Genomic DNA, 19,571 nt, shown 5'->3' on the forward strand with positions numbered 1-19,571 from the left:
AAGTTCTTCTTTTTAACTTATCTTTAAAGTTTCTAAAAATAAATTACTTTTAAATTTTTAGTTTTCAAAAATTCTTATATACCTTTTTCCTTTTCTTGGTTAAATTTAACTTAAATTCAAACTACTCTCGATAGCCTTATATTTAACTTAAAATTCAAACTACTCTCAATATCCTTACTCTAATGGTTCGTTTGTTTTTATAGAAGTGTCGAAGATATAGGTGTCAAAGAGAAAAGATGGGAGGAGATTTCTCATTCACTCTAGGGATGACAACGGGGTCGGGTACAGGTTTCATGATACTCGTCCCCGTCTCCACGAGTCAAACTCATCCCGTCCCCGTACCTGTACTCGTCGGGTATGTGATTTTCATCTCCATCCCCGTCCATGTCGGGTATCGAGTATACCCGTACCCGTATCCGTACCCATCAATTTTTTTTATTTTTATTTTTTATAAAAAATACAATATTTTAAAATTATTTTTTATTATTATAATTATAATTAGGTTATTTCTCTATCTCATATTATAACAAATAATCACACATAAAAAAAATATTAAAATTCTTTAATATAATTAAATTAAAAGTGGGTATTAAATTAAAAATGGGAACAGGGACGGGTACGGGACGAGTAAGTAGATACCCATACCCGTACCCATACCCGTACCCAATTTAATATATCGGATTTTACCCATATATACCCATACCCGTACCCAGTCAAATCGAGTATTTCCCGTTAAAGTCGGGACGGGTTCGGGTATTACCCATAGGTACGAGTATATTTGTCATCCCTAATTCATTCTGTTTGGGCTACAGAAAAGTAGCGATGGAAAAAAAAAAGTTGTTGAGTCCCACACAAAGATTAATCTCACCGAATGGTGCAAAGAAAAGCCAATTGGAAGATGCAAATTGCACCTTTCTCCATTATTAACCCAAATGTCAATAGTTTATAAGCACCTTAGTTTTCATTCAATAATTTAGTAATTTAATTAAATTAATTTAATAATTTAGTCAAATTAATTTAACAGCTTAATAATTTAATTAAATTAATGAGACTCATTAAAAAATTGACATAATATAATTATTATTATTTGTTTATGTTTATGTAAATATATTATTAGGGACAAAACAAGACTTTACACTATATACTTATTTATCTTTCTCTTTCACTTTTTTCTCACTTTTCTCATTCTAAACAATTTAAATTTCGAATGCTTCTAAGGTGAAGAATTTATGTTGGTGGTACATTGAGGGTGATTTTTGATAGGTAGTAATAGGTTTTTTATTGAAAAATTAAAAATTAAAAAATTCACAGAAAAATAAAATCAACACCACTAAGATGATTTCTAGTCACTTATGTGATTTTAATCTCCAACCTTAGTCTCCTCCATTTCAAAAACCTCTTCTCCAACCTTTGCTCCTCTCTCCCCCAATTTAGCAACAATAGAGGTACTACTCACACTACAATGATTTCTAGCCATCGCATGCGGTAACAACAACGCTTTTTTTCTTCTTTAACCACCATTCTCTCTATTTATAAAAAAAAAAAAAAAAAAAAAAAGCTCCCCAACCATCATTGTCTCTATTTCAAAAACTTCTCCAACTTCTGTCTCTCTTTTTCCCCCAACCTAGAAACAATGGAGGTGTCACTCACTCGTTCCTCTTTCTCTCCCAACCTTGGAATGGTGATGTGGCCGCTCACACGAAATGGTAAAGGAGAAACATGAGATCAGATGGGTGTCATAGCAACATTGGTTCTTTTTTATTTTTTAATTTTTGTTTTTCTTAAATCAGGCCTTAAAGTTAAATATTTGACTTTGTTTAATAAAACTTGTAACAACCTGTGATATTGTGAAGGAGAATAATGGAGATATTACCATTAGTTTGTTATCAATTTGATTATATCATTAGTTTGTTATATTTAGATTAGTTTAATAAATCTATATTTTGAATTTGTATTTTAAATCTTCTGCACTCTTTTCGGATAAGATAATTCAAAGTGATTACAACTTTGTTACCACTAACATGTATTTATATTGATTATTATTCATGAATGAAAGTAAGTTCCTCATTTATAAACTTATTATGGCATTAGAGCTAAAGGAAGAGATCTCAGGGAAGAAAAATTCATCCCTAGGAAACAAGATGGAGCTCATTACACCTTCATCACTGTTCTATCTTGCAGCCTCTGATAACCCAGAAACTCCATTGGTAACAGTACCTCTAATAGGAGAATTACCGCAATTGGGCACGTTTGATGAAAACGGCTTTACGCGCAAAAAAAAATGGATTCATTGATGGTTCAATCAAGAAACCTCCAACCAAATCCTCGGAATTTATTTACTGGGAAAAAGTTGATTCCATGGTCATCGCATGGATCATTAACTCATCTGATTCAATGCTACATGGCAGCATATATCTCATGCAACCACAACAAGAGACATGTGGTTGGACTTGGAGGAGCGTTTTTCTCAAACTAACGCACCACGCATACATCAGTTATGGCGTACCTTATGTCTAATACAACAAGAACCTAATGCAACAGTGACAGAGTATTATACAAAATTTAAAGCCTACTAGATGAACTTGGTGCAACCATTACCGGCATGCATCTGTGGAGCTTCTAAAAACTTGGCGCAAAGAGAAGAGGGTCAAAATGTCCATTTGTTTCTTGGAGGAATTGATAATGATAGATACAATCACGTGAAAGCAACAATTTTGAACACAGACCCTTTGCCATCTCTTAGAAAGGTTTTTAATCATATTTTGAGGGAGGAGTCACGTGTGGTCGCTAAAAGAAGCAGAGAAGTCAAGCCATAATAAGCTGCAACATTTCATGTTATGAATAGAAAATATAAAGGACGAGATGGGCCACGACCAAAGTGTGATCATTATGGCAAAATCAGACATGAAAAGTCCAAATGTTTTGAATTGGTTGGATATCCACCAAACTGGAATTCACGAAAGTTCAACAAAAACACCAATAAGCATTCAGGAAGAGCACGTTTTGCTTGGATAGGCAACAACAAGAATCAAGACAAAGCTACAAATCTGGAAGCAGGAACCAACACTCATGCGCTACATGGAACACATGCTAATTACAATAATCAACTAGATCATATGTCCGGTAATTTTTTTAATTATAGCACACGTTGTTGGGTATTGGATAGTGGTGCCTTACACCACATGACTCCAATATTGACAACACTTCAAAATTTAAAAGAACTGGATGAGCCACTACATATCACTATACCCACTGGAGATATTATCATGGTGAAACAGAAAGGGAATGTGGAATTTGGAAATATAAAATTGATGGATGTTCTTTACATCCCACAATTTAGTTGCAATCTGATTTCTATACATAAGTTAACTCGTGATTTGAATTGTATGGTAACATTTTTTGTTGATAATTGTATGATACAGGACAAAGTAACGAAGAAGACGATTAGGTTAGGTGATCAGTGTGATAGGGTCTATGTGCTCAAAGTGGCAAGTCAAGGATCTTCTTTAGCAACTCAGTTTCAAAATGCTAGTACTCTTTGGCATGCAAGAATGGGTCATCCATCTCATCAAGTGTTATCCAAACTTTCTAATCATTTGAATTTTCATTTCAATGCAAATAAGTTGGAGGGTTGTGATGTGTGTCACAGATCTAAACAATGTATGCTTCTTCTTTTTTTAGTAATAATAAAGCAGATCAAGCATTTGAATTAATTCATTGTGATTTGTGGGGTAAATATCGTACCAAGTCACACAATGGGGCACAATATTTTCTTACCATTGTTGATGATTTTACTCGAGCAGTATGGGTTTACCTTATAAAAGATAAATCGATAACAACAAATCTTATTGTCAATTTTTGTAAAATGATATATAGAGAGACAATTTATAATGAGAGTGAAGATCATTCGAAGTGATAATGGTACTGAGTTTATCAATTCAAAGTTTCAATCATTTTGTTGTGTAGAGGGAATTATCCATCAAACATCTTATGTTGCAAGACCACAACAAAATGGTAGGGTAGAACGCAAACACAGGCATATTTTGAATGTGGCACGTGCACTTAAATTTCAAGCTAATTTACCATTGTCATTTTGGGGGGAATGCATTCTTGCTGCTACACACATCATCAACAGGACACCTACGGTGGTAAATAGAGGGATAACACCCTATGAGATGCTACATGGAAAGCCACCACCATATAATCACTTACGGGTATTTGGGTGTTTGTGTTATATGAAAACTCCTTTAAAACCAAATGATAAATTTGCTGCACGAGCTAATAAATGTGTCTTTGTTGGATATCCACAAAATCAAAGGGGTTGGCGAGTGTATAATCTTGATACCCGTGAATTTTCTGTTTCTAGGGACATCATATTTTATGAGAATATATTCCCTTATGCTACACTTGACAACAACTCCAATACCCATACGTTTTTACATGTGACACCCATTCTTGATTCAACAAATTGTGATCAACATGTGATGATTGAGACAACACCACGTGCCTTGGTTCCAATTGATCAATGCGTCGAGCAGGTTGATATTGACATATCACATGAGCAGGTGGAGGAGTCTTCAGCAGCAGAATGCAATCCCCCACCAACTATAGAACAAAATTCACCGCCAGTTACACCTCGTTTAAGGCGACCTCTCACATATCTTCAAGACTATTATTGCCACAATGCTGTCCAAGATCCCCCAAACACATCATTTAACTCAACTTTGACTTCGGGTAAGCCTTATCCTATTGCATAATATATTAGTTATGATAATTTTTCCTCATCACACAAGGCTTTTCTTTTTGCCATCATGTCTTATGATGAGCCCAGAAATTTTTTCTCAAGCTCTAAAGCATCCAGAATGGCGTGAGGCCATGGCTCAAGAAATACAGGCACTAGAAGCAAACAAGACTTGGACTTTGGAAGCACTTCCACAGGGCAAGAAGCTGGTTGGATGTAAATGGGTATATAAAATTATGTATAACGCAAATGGTGAGATAGATAAATATAAAGCATGTCTCATTGCTAAAGGATACACTCAAGTTGAGGGTGAGGACTTTAGAGAGACCTTTGCTCTAGTTGCAAAAATGACAATAGTGCGTTGTTTATTAATAGTAGCAGCGACCAAAGGTTGGAAACTACATCAAATGGATGTTAGCAATGCATTCCTTCATAGGGAGTTAGATGAAGAAGTCTATATGGCAATTCCTCTTGGATATGCAATCACCAATACCAAACATGTGTGTCGCTTAAGGAAGTCCATATACGGATTAAAACAAGCATCAAGGAGTTGGTATACAAAATCGTCACGAGCATTGATACAGTATGGTTTCCAACAATGTCATTCTGATCATAGTCTGTTCACATACATTTTTGGGGATATTTTTCTTGCCACACTGGTTTTCGTGGATGACTTAATCATTGCTAGCAATGATTCTAGTACATTTGCTAGTTTCAAAGACTATCTCAGTAAATGCTTTCACATGAAAGATCTTGGGAAACTTAAATATTTCCTTGGCCTTGAGCTCTCATATGGAAACACAATTTTGTTTTTATGCCAACACAAATATACTCTTGACATTTTAAAGGAGTGTGGAATGTTAGATTACAAACCTTCAAGTTTTCCTATGGAACAACATCATGGTTTGGGAAGTGACACGAGGGAGCTATATTCAAACCCTTCTCAATATAGACGATTACTTGGTCGATTAATCTATCTTACAATCACTCGGCCAGAGATTGCCTACTCTATTCACATTTTAAGTCAATTCTTGCAAGATCCTAGAGAGGCACATTGGGAGGCAGCAACACGCATCTTTCGTTACTTAAATCATCATCAGGATAAGGTATCATGATACTCGTCAATAATAATTTGCAACTCGAAGGTTTTTGTGATTCGGATTGAGCCTCTTGTCCCACTACAAGGCAATCCATTTCTAGTTATATTATCAAGCTAGGCTTAGTGCCCATATCATGGAAAATGAAGAAACAAACTACTGTTTCAAGATCCTCTAGTGAGGCTAAATATAGGGCAATGGCACATGCTACTAGTGAAATTATTTGGTTAAGGGGTTTGTTATGTGAACTTCAAGTTCCTTGTCAAGGTCCCACAACATTATTTTGTATAATCAGTCTACGATTCATATAGCAGCAAATCCAATTTTTCATAAGAGAACCAAGCACATTGAGATTGATTGCCATTTTATTAGAGAACATATACAAGTCGGTACAATTGTTGCAACTTACTTGCCGACGAGGCAACAACTTGCAGATATATTCACAAAGGCATTAGGATGCAAACTTTTTCATGAGCTATTATCCAAGTTGGGAGTTCATGATCTTCACTCTCCAACTTGAGGGAAGATAATGGAGATATTATCATTAGTTTGTTATCAGTTTGATTATATCATTAGTTTGTTATGTTTAGATTAGTTTGATAAATCTATATTTTGAATTTGTATTTTAAATCTTTTGTACTCTTTTTGAATAAGATAATTCAAAGTGGTTACAACTTTGTTACCACTAACATGTATTTATATTGATTATTATTCATGAATAAAAGTAACTTCCTCATTTATAAACTTATTAGAGAAAGAGAGCATAAGAGAGAAAACATAAAAGAGAAGTAATCACTATGTAAATGGGAAAAAAAAATAAAGAAGAGAGGTGATGACAACGAAAAGGAAAAGGGGTGAAAGATAAAAAAAAAATGAAACACCAAATCATGATTGAAAATCACCACATAAGTAGTTGATGGTGATTGTTGTGAGTATCGTGAAAGATGAGTTGAAAAACAAGGGAAAGGAATTGGCTAATTAAATTACAAGTGAAAAATCACAGGAATTGGCTAATTAAGTTACAAGTAAAAAATCACAGCCATTAAATTTTTTAATATTATATTCAATGGCTATAATAGGTACTTCTTCAATGTGCCACCTATTTTACTGTTGCATTCTAGAATTTTTCTTAAAATTCTATTACTTTTTTTTTTCTTATCTCCTACTTTTTTCTATTTTGCTTCTTTTTTTCTCAAAATCATTCAACATCCAAACTATACATTAATAATTCTTTAACCATGGTATCTTTATCAAACAACTAAAAATACTAAACAACATAAATTAGCATATAGTCATATAAACATGTATGCTTTATGTATGAAAACATTGTGTTACACGTTGCATTAACACAATCTTTTGACTTAATTTTATTATTAAATTAAAAAACATTTACTACAAAAGAGAAAAAAGAAGAGGTGAAAGTGAAATAACATTGAACACGTTGATCACACGAGGCTAGAGTGGACAAAATCCTAGTATGTACTGTCTTAAATAATTTAGGAACCACCCAATAGATATTTTATTTTGGGTGGAATTGAGTGCTTGTGAATCTGCCAAATCAGCTTGCTTCAGTAGAATCAGTACCAATAGTCACGTACATGTTTGCTGTCTCCATGTCATTAACGATTGGCCAAACACAATGCCATCAAAACAAGCCTCTTAAGTCTTACCCACACACAAAGACAGAGTCACCCTCAAAGAAAAATTATTGTATGGTTGCAAATCACATGTTTATATTCTCATGTATTAAACCAAATCTCTGGATGTAGTAATTATATCTTAAAGTCTATTTTAAAATACGGATTGATTTATGCTTCTAAGTTTATTTTTATCTATATTAAAATAATATTTGTTGAATAAAAATTACGTCTCAATTAATTTTTAGTTGTCAGTAAATTATGTTCATTAAAAAAAATAAAAACAAGTCTTCGTAGTTAAAGTTCCAAACTATGGTCTATTGCAAAAATCAATCCACATTGTATGTACAGTTTTTTAAATTATTAAGAGAAGTTAATAAATTTCAATTAAGAACCTTTATAGTTTATACTCCTTTCACCGGATAATAATTTCTGCAAAACAAGGGTGCTACAAGGTTGGAGGAACTTGTCCATGGCTATGGCTGGAGCTTTGAGTCTCTCCCAATTTCCACTTTGTGGGTCTATTTCGTTGCCCAAAAGAGTACCCAGAAGAAGGTTTTGCGTCAGAGCCATGTCAGAAACCTCTTCAGTGAGCACCAAACAAGAACCAACTTCTGATGCTTCTTCAGTCACAATTTCTCCACCTCCCAACTTCAAGCCCCCTGAGCCTAAACGCTTTGCAATCAGACCTGACAAGACTACTGAAGTGCTTGGAGCTTTGCTTCCTTTGCTCTTTCGCTTTGCCACTGGAGTTTTCGTTGATGGGTAAGTAAACCATGCTCCTTTGCTTCATATGGGTTTCTCTTTTGCTCTATTCTGGTTTCAGTTTTGCCACCAGCATGCCTAAGCTCCAAGACTTTGTTTGTTTTCTAGTTTTCTAAAATTTGTGAAAGTGTTTGTCCCATGAGCATATTACTGTTTTCTAGAAATTTGTTGAGAACTTGAAGAAGAGAATGACAAACATCTCCCAACTTTTTCTTGGTTTGTAAATCACTTGTGTACCATAAAGCACCTGAATCCACTGGTACAACTTGTTTCAACTTAGTGGTCTTGAGTTTGAGTCTTCTATAAGCAATTAAGTTAAATACATAGAGAAAGAGCTTTTCGCTTATACAAGTTCTTCCAAACTCGAACATGATTGCCTCGAGGAGATGAAGCACCTGAATCCACTGGTACAACTTGTTTCAGCTTAACTAGGAATCTTGAGTTTGAGTCTATGTACGCAATTAAATTAAATACTTAGAGAAAGAACTTTGCAATTTATATTGGTTTTACCAGACTCGAACAAGATTGCCTCAAGGAGATAAAGCATCTGAATCCACTGGTATAAATTGATTTTGGATGAGAGATTGATTGAAGAGTAATGTAGAGTTCTTTAGAAAATAGTTTTTAAAACAAAAAAGTAAGAAGTGAATCAAACAAGCCCTTAGTATACTGGGCTGTGACACTAAATTTTCTTAAAGGCATTTGAGGTCAAATTCCTAGTCCGCATCTAGTTTGTGCATAGTATTGCATGGTCAGAGATGTTGATAGTTATCAGTTGAAGTGTCTATGTAGGAAGAGTGGTGGTAAAATATTTCCAGTGGCTTGAGTTGGTTATGTGCTTGTATGATGTTTTTAACATAAGTGCAATACAGAGAGAAAACATCTGGTAAATGGTTGCATAGGAAATATTTGATGTTTCAATTAGATTCAAGAACTGCTAGAGGGATCTGACATGGTTGGTGTTAGCGTTATGGCTATTCTGATAGAAGGATCATATGATACTGTGAAATGAAAGATTAGTTGGACTTGGCTTCCCGTGAAAGATGTTATATTTTGACTTTAGAATGCTATGTCATGATATTGTTGTCAGCATATATATATATATATATATATATATAGTTATACACACACACATTCTGAGATTGGATAAAATTTTAAATTTTTGTGCTTTTATTGTGCTATGCAGGTATTCTTTTTCATTTGTTTCTAAGGATGAAATTCCTCCAGACCAATTTGCTTTGGAAATTAATGGTAGCACCTATATTCTCTTATTACTGCCCATTATTTTGCATACCAGGTTAATTAGGTCATTTGTCAAATAGTCATTAAATATCTGGTTGACTTGCAACTGTGACATATAGAAAGAGAACAAACACGATTACCTATTATTATCTGGATCACTAATTTTCCTTTGGGTAGTTCTTCCATGAAATTTGGCTACAAAGATACATTTCTGTGTGTAATTCTAAGAAAGATCTCTTAAGCTGTCTTAATCATAAAGAAATATCAGCTGATATTTAAAATTATACATATCTCAAGAGGCAGTGCTTACAGAGTTCCAAAATGAAATTACAAATGCCTCTTGCCGATAAATTGGCGCTGTGAAAATGTAAGATTTTGTTTTGAGTGATAGTATCTCTGCACTTTGAAAAGGGGTAGAGGGAGACTAAGGAGATTGGAAAAAAATATTTAAAGGGATTGCATGGTGAATGATGTCCCCAAAAGTTTGTTTTTACACTGAGTCCATTGGCATATTGTGTGATCCATGTTGTTGACCTCACTTGGTGGAACAAGGATATTGTTATTGTTGCTGTGTGTTCCTTATTTTTCTTGTTAACATTAGTAGTATGATTTCAGGCATTACGGTAAAAGAAACAGCAAAATTAGGCCCTCGCCCTGAGAAGCCTATTGAGATATATGAATTTGAGAGGTACTTTATTTTCCCTGACAGTTATTGAAAAATGCTGGATTTAGTCTCTTTGCATTTATACATGGACTAAATACTTCCTTATTCCTTTTTATCCCTTTACATTAGACTTTTGGCTTTTTACATGCCGCATTACAGAATTAACTGATTCCAAGTATTGTTTTGTTCTTTGATTATGTGCCTTCTTGGATCATGTGCAGCTGTCCATTTTGTCGAAAGGTATGAATTGTGTTTTGGATTCAAATAAACTTTTCAAGTTTTTTTCATGAGAATTCATTTCGTGTAAACATCTGTGATGGGGTTACTGTTAGGGAAACTTTTGGGGGAAGCGGGTGTTATGAATATTTGTAGTTCTAGGAATTAAACAAGAATTCGAAGAACATAGAGAAAAAAAGGGAACCTTACGGATGAAAAGGTCCCAAACGATTTGAGATTTTCATTGAGCTACAAAAGTGATTATTGAATTAGTTAGCTTCCTACTTGTAGCTATCTAACTAACCGAACAGTTTTCTTCCGTAATTGGAATTGAACAATTTAATATCCTAACTAAATGACATGTCTACAAAGATCCAGCCCCTCACTGTATATGTTTTATTTCATATCAGGGGGTGGGGGGCTACAATTCAGGTAGTTAGCTGGATACACTCTTGTTATTGTGTGAAGTGTAAGTCACCAAAATGGATTTTCATGATAAGTCATAACCTCTTACTATCATTGAAATGTTAAACAGTCATTATGCTCATCTTTTGATTCTTGGAATTTGAGTGTGGAGATTAGCGCAGCTGTTCATTGGACAAAGAATAAACTCTAATTATGCTCTCCACAGTCAGGATAATTGCTATAGTTTCCTTTCCTTTTATTTGTTGGGGGAGAATATCAGTCATAATCACTAAGTTGGATCTTCAAAATCCGACTTATTGATAGTCTAATAGCTGCATTCTTCTATTATATTAGCAAGCCTTTGAACCACTAGGTTCAGTCTAATGGTATTGTACAAAAAAAAAAATATTGTCAAGTCTTTTGTTGTGGGATAATATTTGACTCCATACAGGTTCGAGAAATTGTTGCTATTTTGGACATTGATGTTCTTTTCTATCCTTGTCCAAGAAATGGCCCAAATTTCCGTCCGAAGGTTCTTCAAATGGGTGGAAAACTGCAGTTCCCCTACATGGTAAGATTGATTCCTTAAATCATAGTTTTTTGAGTAAATTACACTGACACCCTTTGAATTTCTATAAAATTGCACTAACACTCCTTTCTTTCTTTTTTTTTTTAAGGTTTACAGTAACCTCCTCTATAAGGGTCACAATGTAATGTTTTTCAAATAGTTAAGGGGGTTAAAGTAATGTATAAAGGGTGCTAGTGTAATGTTTTTTAAACAATTAAGGGAGGTTATTGTAAGGGTATAAAAAAGCAAGAGGTGTTAGTACAATTTCGTAGAACTTTAGGGGGTGTCAGAGTAATTTACTCTAATTTTTTCTTATGATTTCTGTTGCATTTTAAAAGGGATGAGGTTAAAGTCCATGCAAATCTAAACTAGTTTGATGAAATTAATGCAAAAACTATCCTGTAGTTGTTCATGAGATATGTGGCATCTTACACCATCATCTATATTGAAAATTGGCTCATAAGTTTTATAGAAAAATGTAACCTAGAATGAGGTCCAGGTATCAGATGCTCCTGGAAAGGAAGGAAGCTGAAGTCAAAACTTAGATCTGATAGGGTTCTGGAGGAGCTAGACTATGGGACATTTTCCTATGGATAAACTACTTTTTGTATTATGTTCATATAAATAACGTTCGATGATGTGTACTGAATTAAATCAAGAAGCATAAACAATGATCTAAAGTTGCAGTAAAATTTTCTCCTTAGAGGTTGCTGCTGAAAGCTTTGCCTTACAACAGTTTTTTTTCTAGTAATCTATGTATCTGTCATCACTTTTCTTATCTTGCCTCTTGATGATTACACAGTGAGTGAGAACTGAGAAATAACATTTTTCTCTAACTTTTTTATTGGTTTCAGGTTGACCCAAACACAGGCGTTTCAATGTATGAATCAGATGACATCATTCGATATTTGGTTGACAAATATGGTTTGTGTCTTCATGTATACCCTTTTCTGTTAAGTGCTAATGCTATGTCATCATTTTTTTTTTTCTGTTGCATTTCAATCTATAAAATATAATTATATAAATAAGAGAGAAACGATTACCACCTATACATTTCAGAAATGTGTATTTTATCACTTACAAGCATAAAAACAAGCTCAAAAACGTTTTTGAGACATTTTCTACTAAAAACAAAACTTTATTTTCAATAAAGAAACCATCAAAATCGTATTTAACTTGTATCCAAACGGATTCAAACTACTGTAACATTGTTGAAGTACTTTCTTTTAATCTTTTAAGAGCTTTGATTTTTCATGCAAGGTTTAAGTGAATACTGATTTTGCGTGCTTCAAAGTATCCCATTTTTTGGTCTTTTGTCTGTTATGTAGGTGATGGAAACGTCCCTTTATCTTTATCACTTGGATTTATAACGGTTAGAACCTGACACCATCATCAATGGTTGTTCACCAGACAGTTAAATAGCATCATTGATGTTAAGATATAGGGCTATCTTTTTCTGCAGGCACTAACTGCTGGTCTTGCTATGCTTAGTCGTATTTCAAAGGTATTGTTTAACAGTCTATCTCGGTTCCTTTAATTTAAGTAGGAGTGTCAAGTGTTAACTAAAGTTTATTGAAAATCCTTTCTAAAAAATCAGTGCAAGTAATTATTAGCATGTGCTAGTAATCCTTTCGTTTTTAGTTGTAATTGAGATATCAGTTTTATCAGTATAAAGAATACTATAAATATTTTTATTTTTGTTTTCAGGGGACAACTTATACTCCAGCAAAGTTCCCTCCAAAGCCACTTAAATTATGGGCATATGAGGTTGGTCGACAACATGCAAACTATACATCCTAATGCTTAATGAATTCAGGATTTTTATTATAGATCAGCATGCATGATAATGTAGCAATTATCTGCTGCTACAGAATTTGAAATTTGAAATACTTGTTTCTTTCAGGGGTCTCCTTTCTGCAAACTTGTGCGTGAAGTACTTGTGGAATTGGAGCTGCCACACCTGCTTATAAGGTAAAACCCATGTTTCTGAGCAACCAACTATTAGATTTGATTCCCAATAAGAAGCTTTTGGGGGGTTTATTATTCAAAACTTTATTTCTTGCATTTACTGTTATGTTATGTGACTATATTTAAGGTCTGTTTAGGTAAACTTTATCAGAAACACTTTTATAAGAGCCAAATAAAAAGGAATAATGATAAGTTTATTCATAAATTAAAATTAGCTCATGCATAAGTTATTTTGTAAAAGTTATCTTTAATTAACTTATCCTAAATCTTCTTTTTAACTCTTGCATAAGCTATTTTTATCTTACTAAGAAGTTTATTTGATTTTCCTTCCTATTTTTCTTTTTCAAGAAGTATTTTTGGAGATTTTTATCTAAATAGACTCTTATCTTCTTATGGAGCATTCTTTGATCTTATGGAATTTTTTGCCCTTGTACGAAGAATTTTTACAATTTTAATGAACATATAGCTACTAGCTCTAATAATTATACTTTTCATCAAAGATTAATAAATCAAAATAGTAGTTGTATTTTATATAAACTGTGGGGCATAAAGGAGGCCTAATGCATGCAACCTTTAATTTAACTCCATATGCAGATAGGCTACTTCCATGACAATAAATTAGAACCCGTGATCACATCCCACAAAGAGGAAAACTCATCCTCTACATTAATTAGAAGAAAAAAAATATATATTTTTACATTGTCTCATTGAATATTACTAAATGTATAATCACTTGAGTCGCCCTAATGGTGAGAGGTTGGCAAAGTATACAACGAATCTTAAGTTCAAATTTTTGTACTGCAATTCTTACATATACATATATATATATATTAATATCATCTTCTAGGTTTAATTTTCATTTGTGATTTATAGTTCAATTATCATGGGTATTGTATAGTTGACAATATCCCAAATTCCCAATATGTATATTTATTACGAATATTTTGTGTTTTCATGATACTTACTTGAATGTTTCATTTTAGTTGTGCTAGGGGTAGCCCAAAAAGACATATACTATATCAGAAAACTGGAGTTTTCCAGGTACTTAGATTTTTCAACTAGTTAATGTGAAAACACAGTCATTTCATGCATGTTATATGGCTTGTGGATGATGAGTTGATGGTTATGGTTCACAGGCACCCTTTTTGGAAGATCCAAACACTGGAATAGAAATGTTTGAAAGTGCAGAAATCATAGAGTACCTTAAAGCAACTTACGCTCTTTAGAAAGTGATGTTATGAGAGGGAGAGGCTTGTGAGTTTTTTTTTTTTTTTTTTTTTTTTCTTAACTCAATCTTATGCGCCTTCATTTCCTCTTGTAAATTCTAATACGAATAAATCATTTTCTTATATGGAAAGTTCAAATAGTGGAATCAAGTGTCTCAATAAATTCGACAGTAGTTTGAGGGGGTTAAAATTGAGGGTTGCATTGCAAAGTAGGAGTAAGATTAATTCTTCTTATTCTTCTTTATTATTAGTGGGGAAGAGGCTACCTCTATATATTTTATTTAAATAAAAAGGTAAAAAATAATAATAATAACAAAAGAAAGGAATTTAAAGGAGTAGTGTGTTATTGTTAGTATAAGATTTCAGTATTCACTCTATGTGTAGAATATTGTTGCTATTATTATTACTATAACCGGTATTATTATTATTATAAGAAGAAAATAGTCATTTTATGTCACTTGTTTTTCTTATAAATAAATATAAACTAAAAAAATATGATACATGATTATTTAAAATAGAGTAAGAAGTTTTGGTAAAGTAGAAAAATGAAATTAAATAAAAAAAATGGAAGATAAATTTATTATTAGTATAGATAGATAATTATTATTATTAATTCTTTTGAATAGAATAATTATAATTAGGTAAAATTTATTATAAATCAAAAAATTAGTCTCAATTCTTATTTAATGATCTTCGTTGGTAATTATACAATTTTTAATAAATTTTAATGGATAATAAATGTGAAAGGTGGTATTTCTATCTCTTAACAAAAGTTACTCGTATTTTTAAGAAAATAAATCGGTAATGTTAAATATAAAGTGAAAATTATAATATATAATATATAATTGAGTTTTTTTTTTCTTAATCATAATATGTCTCATTGTTAACAAACAAGAGTTGACTTTCTTTCTTTCTCTTTATATCTATTCTCTTTCATATTCTTTTCATTCTATATTATTTTATAGTCTCAAAACTAAATTATGAGCTTGTATATATTAACTACTATAAAATTCTTTGTGGTGTGTCGTCATTGTTAACTTTTTTTTGTTGTTGCAACAAATTGACAATTTAATGTAAAAGTTTAAAAATAAGCAATTATGAACTATTATTTCATCTCATTGTCTTTAGTCATCAAAGACTCATTATTAATTGATTCATAGGTTTTAATTTAATTTTTTTCTATACTTGTTTAATTATTTAAGTTTGAATATATTGTTTAGAAAATAAACTTATGACCATCTAAAATGAAAAATAAAGAAATAAATTGACATTGATTTTTAAAATGGTGTTTTGATAATTTTTTTTATTAGACATCCTATAATTATTCTTTAAAATGATACAAATTTAGTTATTTTAGATTGCAAAGCTAAAAAATTTTAAGATGAAGAACGGTATAAAAATAATATAAAAAAAAGTCTAATATTTTAGTTGAAAATAGTGAAAATAAAAATAATTATGTAATAAAAATAAATATTTTAATTATGAACTAATCCGTATAATTCATAAGACATTTTAGTTCCAGTAACATAAAATAATCTTCGAAATGACTTATGAGATAAATTACTAAAAAAAATAGTCTTAAAAGTGTTATATACATGTTTATCATGAATGTTCTTAAAGATATTTTTTATATATTAATAATTTTATAATAAAAAAATAATACTCAAATAATTGAGAGTTTTTTTTATTCAGTTTTAAAAATAATTGGTTTACTTGCTCTTTACCATGTGTTTAAGAGAAATATGAGAAGAAGAAAAAAGAAGAAGATAGAGTTGCACTAATTGTTAGAAAGAGATTTAATTTAGTATGTTGTAAGTAATTAATTCCAAATTATTTCTGTAAAAAAGAAAACCTCCAAATTAAGATTTTCCTTCAACTTTTATGAAATATTTCTATATGGTGATCTGCAAGAATGTTTGGATCCTATTTAAGAGCAAGGCATGTTGCTAGTTTTGATACATTTTAGATAAGATGTAATATTAACAATACAATAAATACTTTAAAATTAAAAATAGATCAATCAGTAACAATTAATTAAACATAAAGAGTAAGTTAAAATAATAAATAACAAGATTATAGTAATCTGGGTTGAAATACACAGAGCGTCATCTTTAGAGAAAAAACGCCCCACTACATTGATAATTTTAAATTTTATAGTACGTTTCTCCTCCAAGATACATCAACTCATTAGATCGTTCGAGTACATCAAAAGATCCCTAACTAAAGAACAATGTTCTAAAAAAAATATTTTAGTAATAGAAATAAAAAAAAAATATTTTAATAGTAAAGATAATTTTAAGAGAGAAATAAATGAACTTGTTAAGTATGTATTTTTCTTTTACTTAGGCACATATATAGATGCAGCCACATGTGCTTTGTTCCGAAAATATTTTTTAAAAATTGGACCCATGTATTGATCCTAAAAGTAAGCAACATGCATACCAATAATATGCAGCAAGTCTTTCGGAAAATGAAATTGTACCATGCCTTTTGGTTAAAATAACATTCAAAAATGTTATTGTTATGTCGTTAGAAGGAATTGATAAAAGTTAAGGAGACTTGGTCTACCGATGTGCACACATGAGAGAGAATAAGATTGATAAATACTAAACAATTATATATATACATATATTTAAATATTAAACTAAAATATTAATTCTTAACACCCCCACTAATTTAAAATTTAAATATGGAAAATGATAATATATATATAAATTTAAAACATTTTAATAGAGCATGATATATTATATTTTTAGTATAAGGAACCTTCCTATACCTAGTGCCTAAGAACTTTCATATGAGAAAGTATGGAGACATGATTGTCTTGAGTCATATCTCTTTGAGCAAATTTTAGAACATAACACATAATAAAGGTGTTCATTTGAGTTCTAATCAGTAGAGTGCATTACATCCTTGCGCATGTATCTTGTTTTGTGAGTATCACTTAGAGATTGCTCATATCTCACAGTAGTGGCCCCACCACCACACTCACTAGGTGAACCCTTCCAAGAGTGGTCTATGACACCCATCCGTACAACAATTGTCATTGTGTCCATTAAGAAATATTTTTAATTCTAACACAATAAATATAAATATTTGAATACCTCAACCTTATTATTGTCACAATTTAATTTAGATCTCACCTCACCATAGGAATCTAACATGCAATAATTTTGCAATGTACATTGGTATACTTTAGTTAACAAACAATTTCGTTATTACCCATTAAACTCCTTCACGGGATCACCATTTATGTGGAGACGAGTGTCCATTGTTGTAACTATTTAATCGACTTTAGTCTCATTCCCCTCACGATTTAAGTACTTGTTAACGCATCAACCCTTTTGTAAGTGGATCTGCAAGATTATTTTTAGAGTTGATAAAATCAACAGAAATAACACCATGAGTTATCAAATTTCTGATCTTATTCTCAAGTGCCTTCTTTTTTATTAAAGTTTTTGCTAGTAACTTTAGCAATAGCAACTTGACTATCACATTGCATTGGGATTGGAGGTATAGGTTTATTTAACAAGGGCAAGTCATATAATAAACTTTTAAGAAATTCAGTCTCACTACTAGTAGTATCTAAGGCAATTATTTTAGCTTCTATAGTAGAACGAGAAATAATAGTTTATTTTGCAAATTTCAAGCTATTGCACCTCTAGATAAAGTAAAGACATAACCACTAGTAGATTTAGTTTCATCATAGTTAGAAATTCAATTTGCATCACTAAAACCTTCAATTACAGTAAGATAACATGCATAGTGATCAGTGTCATAATTTATAGTTCCTTTAAGATATTTAAATAACCTTTCTAGAGTAAGCCAATGTGAATGATCAAGATTATGAGTATATTTTCCTAATCTACCAACAATATATGCGATGTACGATCTAGAGTAATTAGACAAATGCAACAAGAGGAACCAATAATTTGAGAGTATTTAAAAGGAGGGACACTTTCACCAATATTTTTCTTCAATTTAATATTAAAATCAAATGGGGTAGAAACTGGTTTCACATCAAAATAATTAATCTTTTTTAAAAAAATTTCAATATAATGTGATTGTGTCAAAATAATACTATCATGATTCTTAATTAACTTAATGCCTAAAATAACATTAAAAAGGCCAAGATCCTTCGTTTCAAAATTACTAGACAAGAAAGACTTCACATCATTTATACATGTAGATTACTACCAAAGATTAAAATATCATCCACATAGACATAAAATAACACATGAATTATCATCAAATTGTTTCACATAAACACATTTATCACTATTATTAAACTGAAACTCATATGATGAAACAATTTGATCAAATTTATCATGTCAATGTTTAGGTGCCTATTTTAAACCATACAAGGATTTAACAAGTTTGCAAACTTTATTTTCCATTCCAAGTTCTATAAAACTTTCGAGTTGATTCATCTAAATTTCGTATTCCAAGTTACCATTTAAGAAGGCAATTTTTACATCCATTTGATGAATTTCCAAATTAAAAACACAAGCAAGTGCAATTAAAACTCTAATAGTAGTAACTTTAGAAATAGGAGAATATGTATCAAATAAATCTACACCTTCTACTTGTATATAACCAATAACAATAAGTTTTGCCTTAAACTTATCTATGGAACCATCCATTCTTAATTTTTTTCTTCATAAAACTCATTTACAACCTATACTTTTGCAACCAGGAGGAAGGTAAATCAAAAACCAAGTTTTATTGACTTTAAGAGAATCTATTTCATCATTAATGACTGCTTTCCAAAAAGGCGTATCAATAGATCTCATGGCTTCACTATAAGTTTTAGGATCATTTTCAAGTAAGAAAAAACAAAATTTAGGACTAAAATCTTTAGTTTTTCCAATTCTTTTACTTATTCTTGGTACAACATCCTTGTTAACATTACTACTAGAGGGTAAAACAAAATTAGAAGTATCATAAATAGGTTTAGACATTTTATTCTTCAAAGAAAAATATTTTCAAAAAAAAAATAATATCTCTAGATACCATAATTATATTATTAGAAATTTCAACTT

General features: G+C 31.5%; 1 protein-coding gene and 1 long non-coding RNA gene across 3 annotated transcripts; both read left to right on the forward strand.

The window, feature by feature from the left end:
- The first annotated feature begins 519 nt into the window (after window positions 1–519).
- LOC145949704 (uncharacterized) lies at window positions 520–4,434 on the forward strand. Its single transcript, XR_014428117.1, has 3 exons — window positions 520–1,706; window positions 2,092–3,123; window positions 3,423–4,434. It is a non-coding gene; the product is annotated as an uncharacterized LOC145949704 (long non-coding RNA).
- A 3,506-nt stretch (window positions 4,435–7,940) lies between these two features.
- On the forward strand, window positions 7,941–14,675 carry LOC109816345 (Thioredoxin family protein). 2 transcript variants are annotated; one of them, XM_020381324.3, is made up of 12 exons: window positions 7,941–8,240; window positions 9,427–9,491; window positions 10,098–10,170; window positions 10,368–10,386; window positions 11,219–11,338; window positions 12,190–12,259; window positions 12,664–12,707; window positions 12,798–12,839; window positions 13,043–13,102; window positions 13,239–13,306; window positions 14,287–14,344; window positions 14,440–14,675. In XM_020381324.3, the coding sequence occupies exons 1-12, from the start codon at window positions 7,948–7,950 to the stop codon at window positions 14,527–14,529; spliced, it is 1,002 nt and encodes a 333-aa protein (XP_020236913.1). In that variant the 5' UTR covers window positions 7,941–7,947; the 3' UTR covers window positions 14,530–14,675. The 2 variants fall into 2 exon arrangements, with proteins under 2 accessions (XP_020236913.1, XP_029130821.1); XM_029274988.2 differs by lacking the exons at window positions 14,287–14,344; window positions 14,440–14,675 and adding an exon at window positions 13,898–14,169.
- The last annotated feature ends 4,896 nt before the right edge of the window (window positions 14,676–19,571 follow it).

The sequence above is a fragment of the Cajanus cajan genome, chromosome 7 (assembly GCF_000230855.2).
Source record: "Cajanus cajan strain Asha chromosome 7, NIPB_CcT2T_4, whole genome shotgun sequence".
Lineage (NCBI taxonomy): Eukaryota > Viridiplantae > Streptophyta > Magnoliopsida > Fabales > Fabaceae > Cajanus > Cajanus cajan.

Coding starts and splice junctions, on each gene's coding strand:
- LOC109816345 (XM_020381324.3), top strand. CDS start 7,948: ATGGCTATGGCTGGAGCTTTGAGTCTCTCCCAATTTCCACTTTGTGGG. Junction 13,103..13,238: donor TTAAATTATGGGCATATGAG/GTTGGTCGACAA, acceptor TGTTTCTTTCAG/GGGTCTCCTTTCTGCAAACT. Junction 13,307..14,286: donor CTGCCACACCTGCTTATAAG/GTAAAACCCATG, acceptor GTTTCATTTTAG/TTGTGCTAGGGGTAGCCCAA.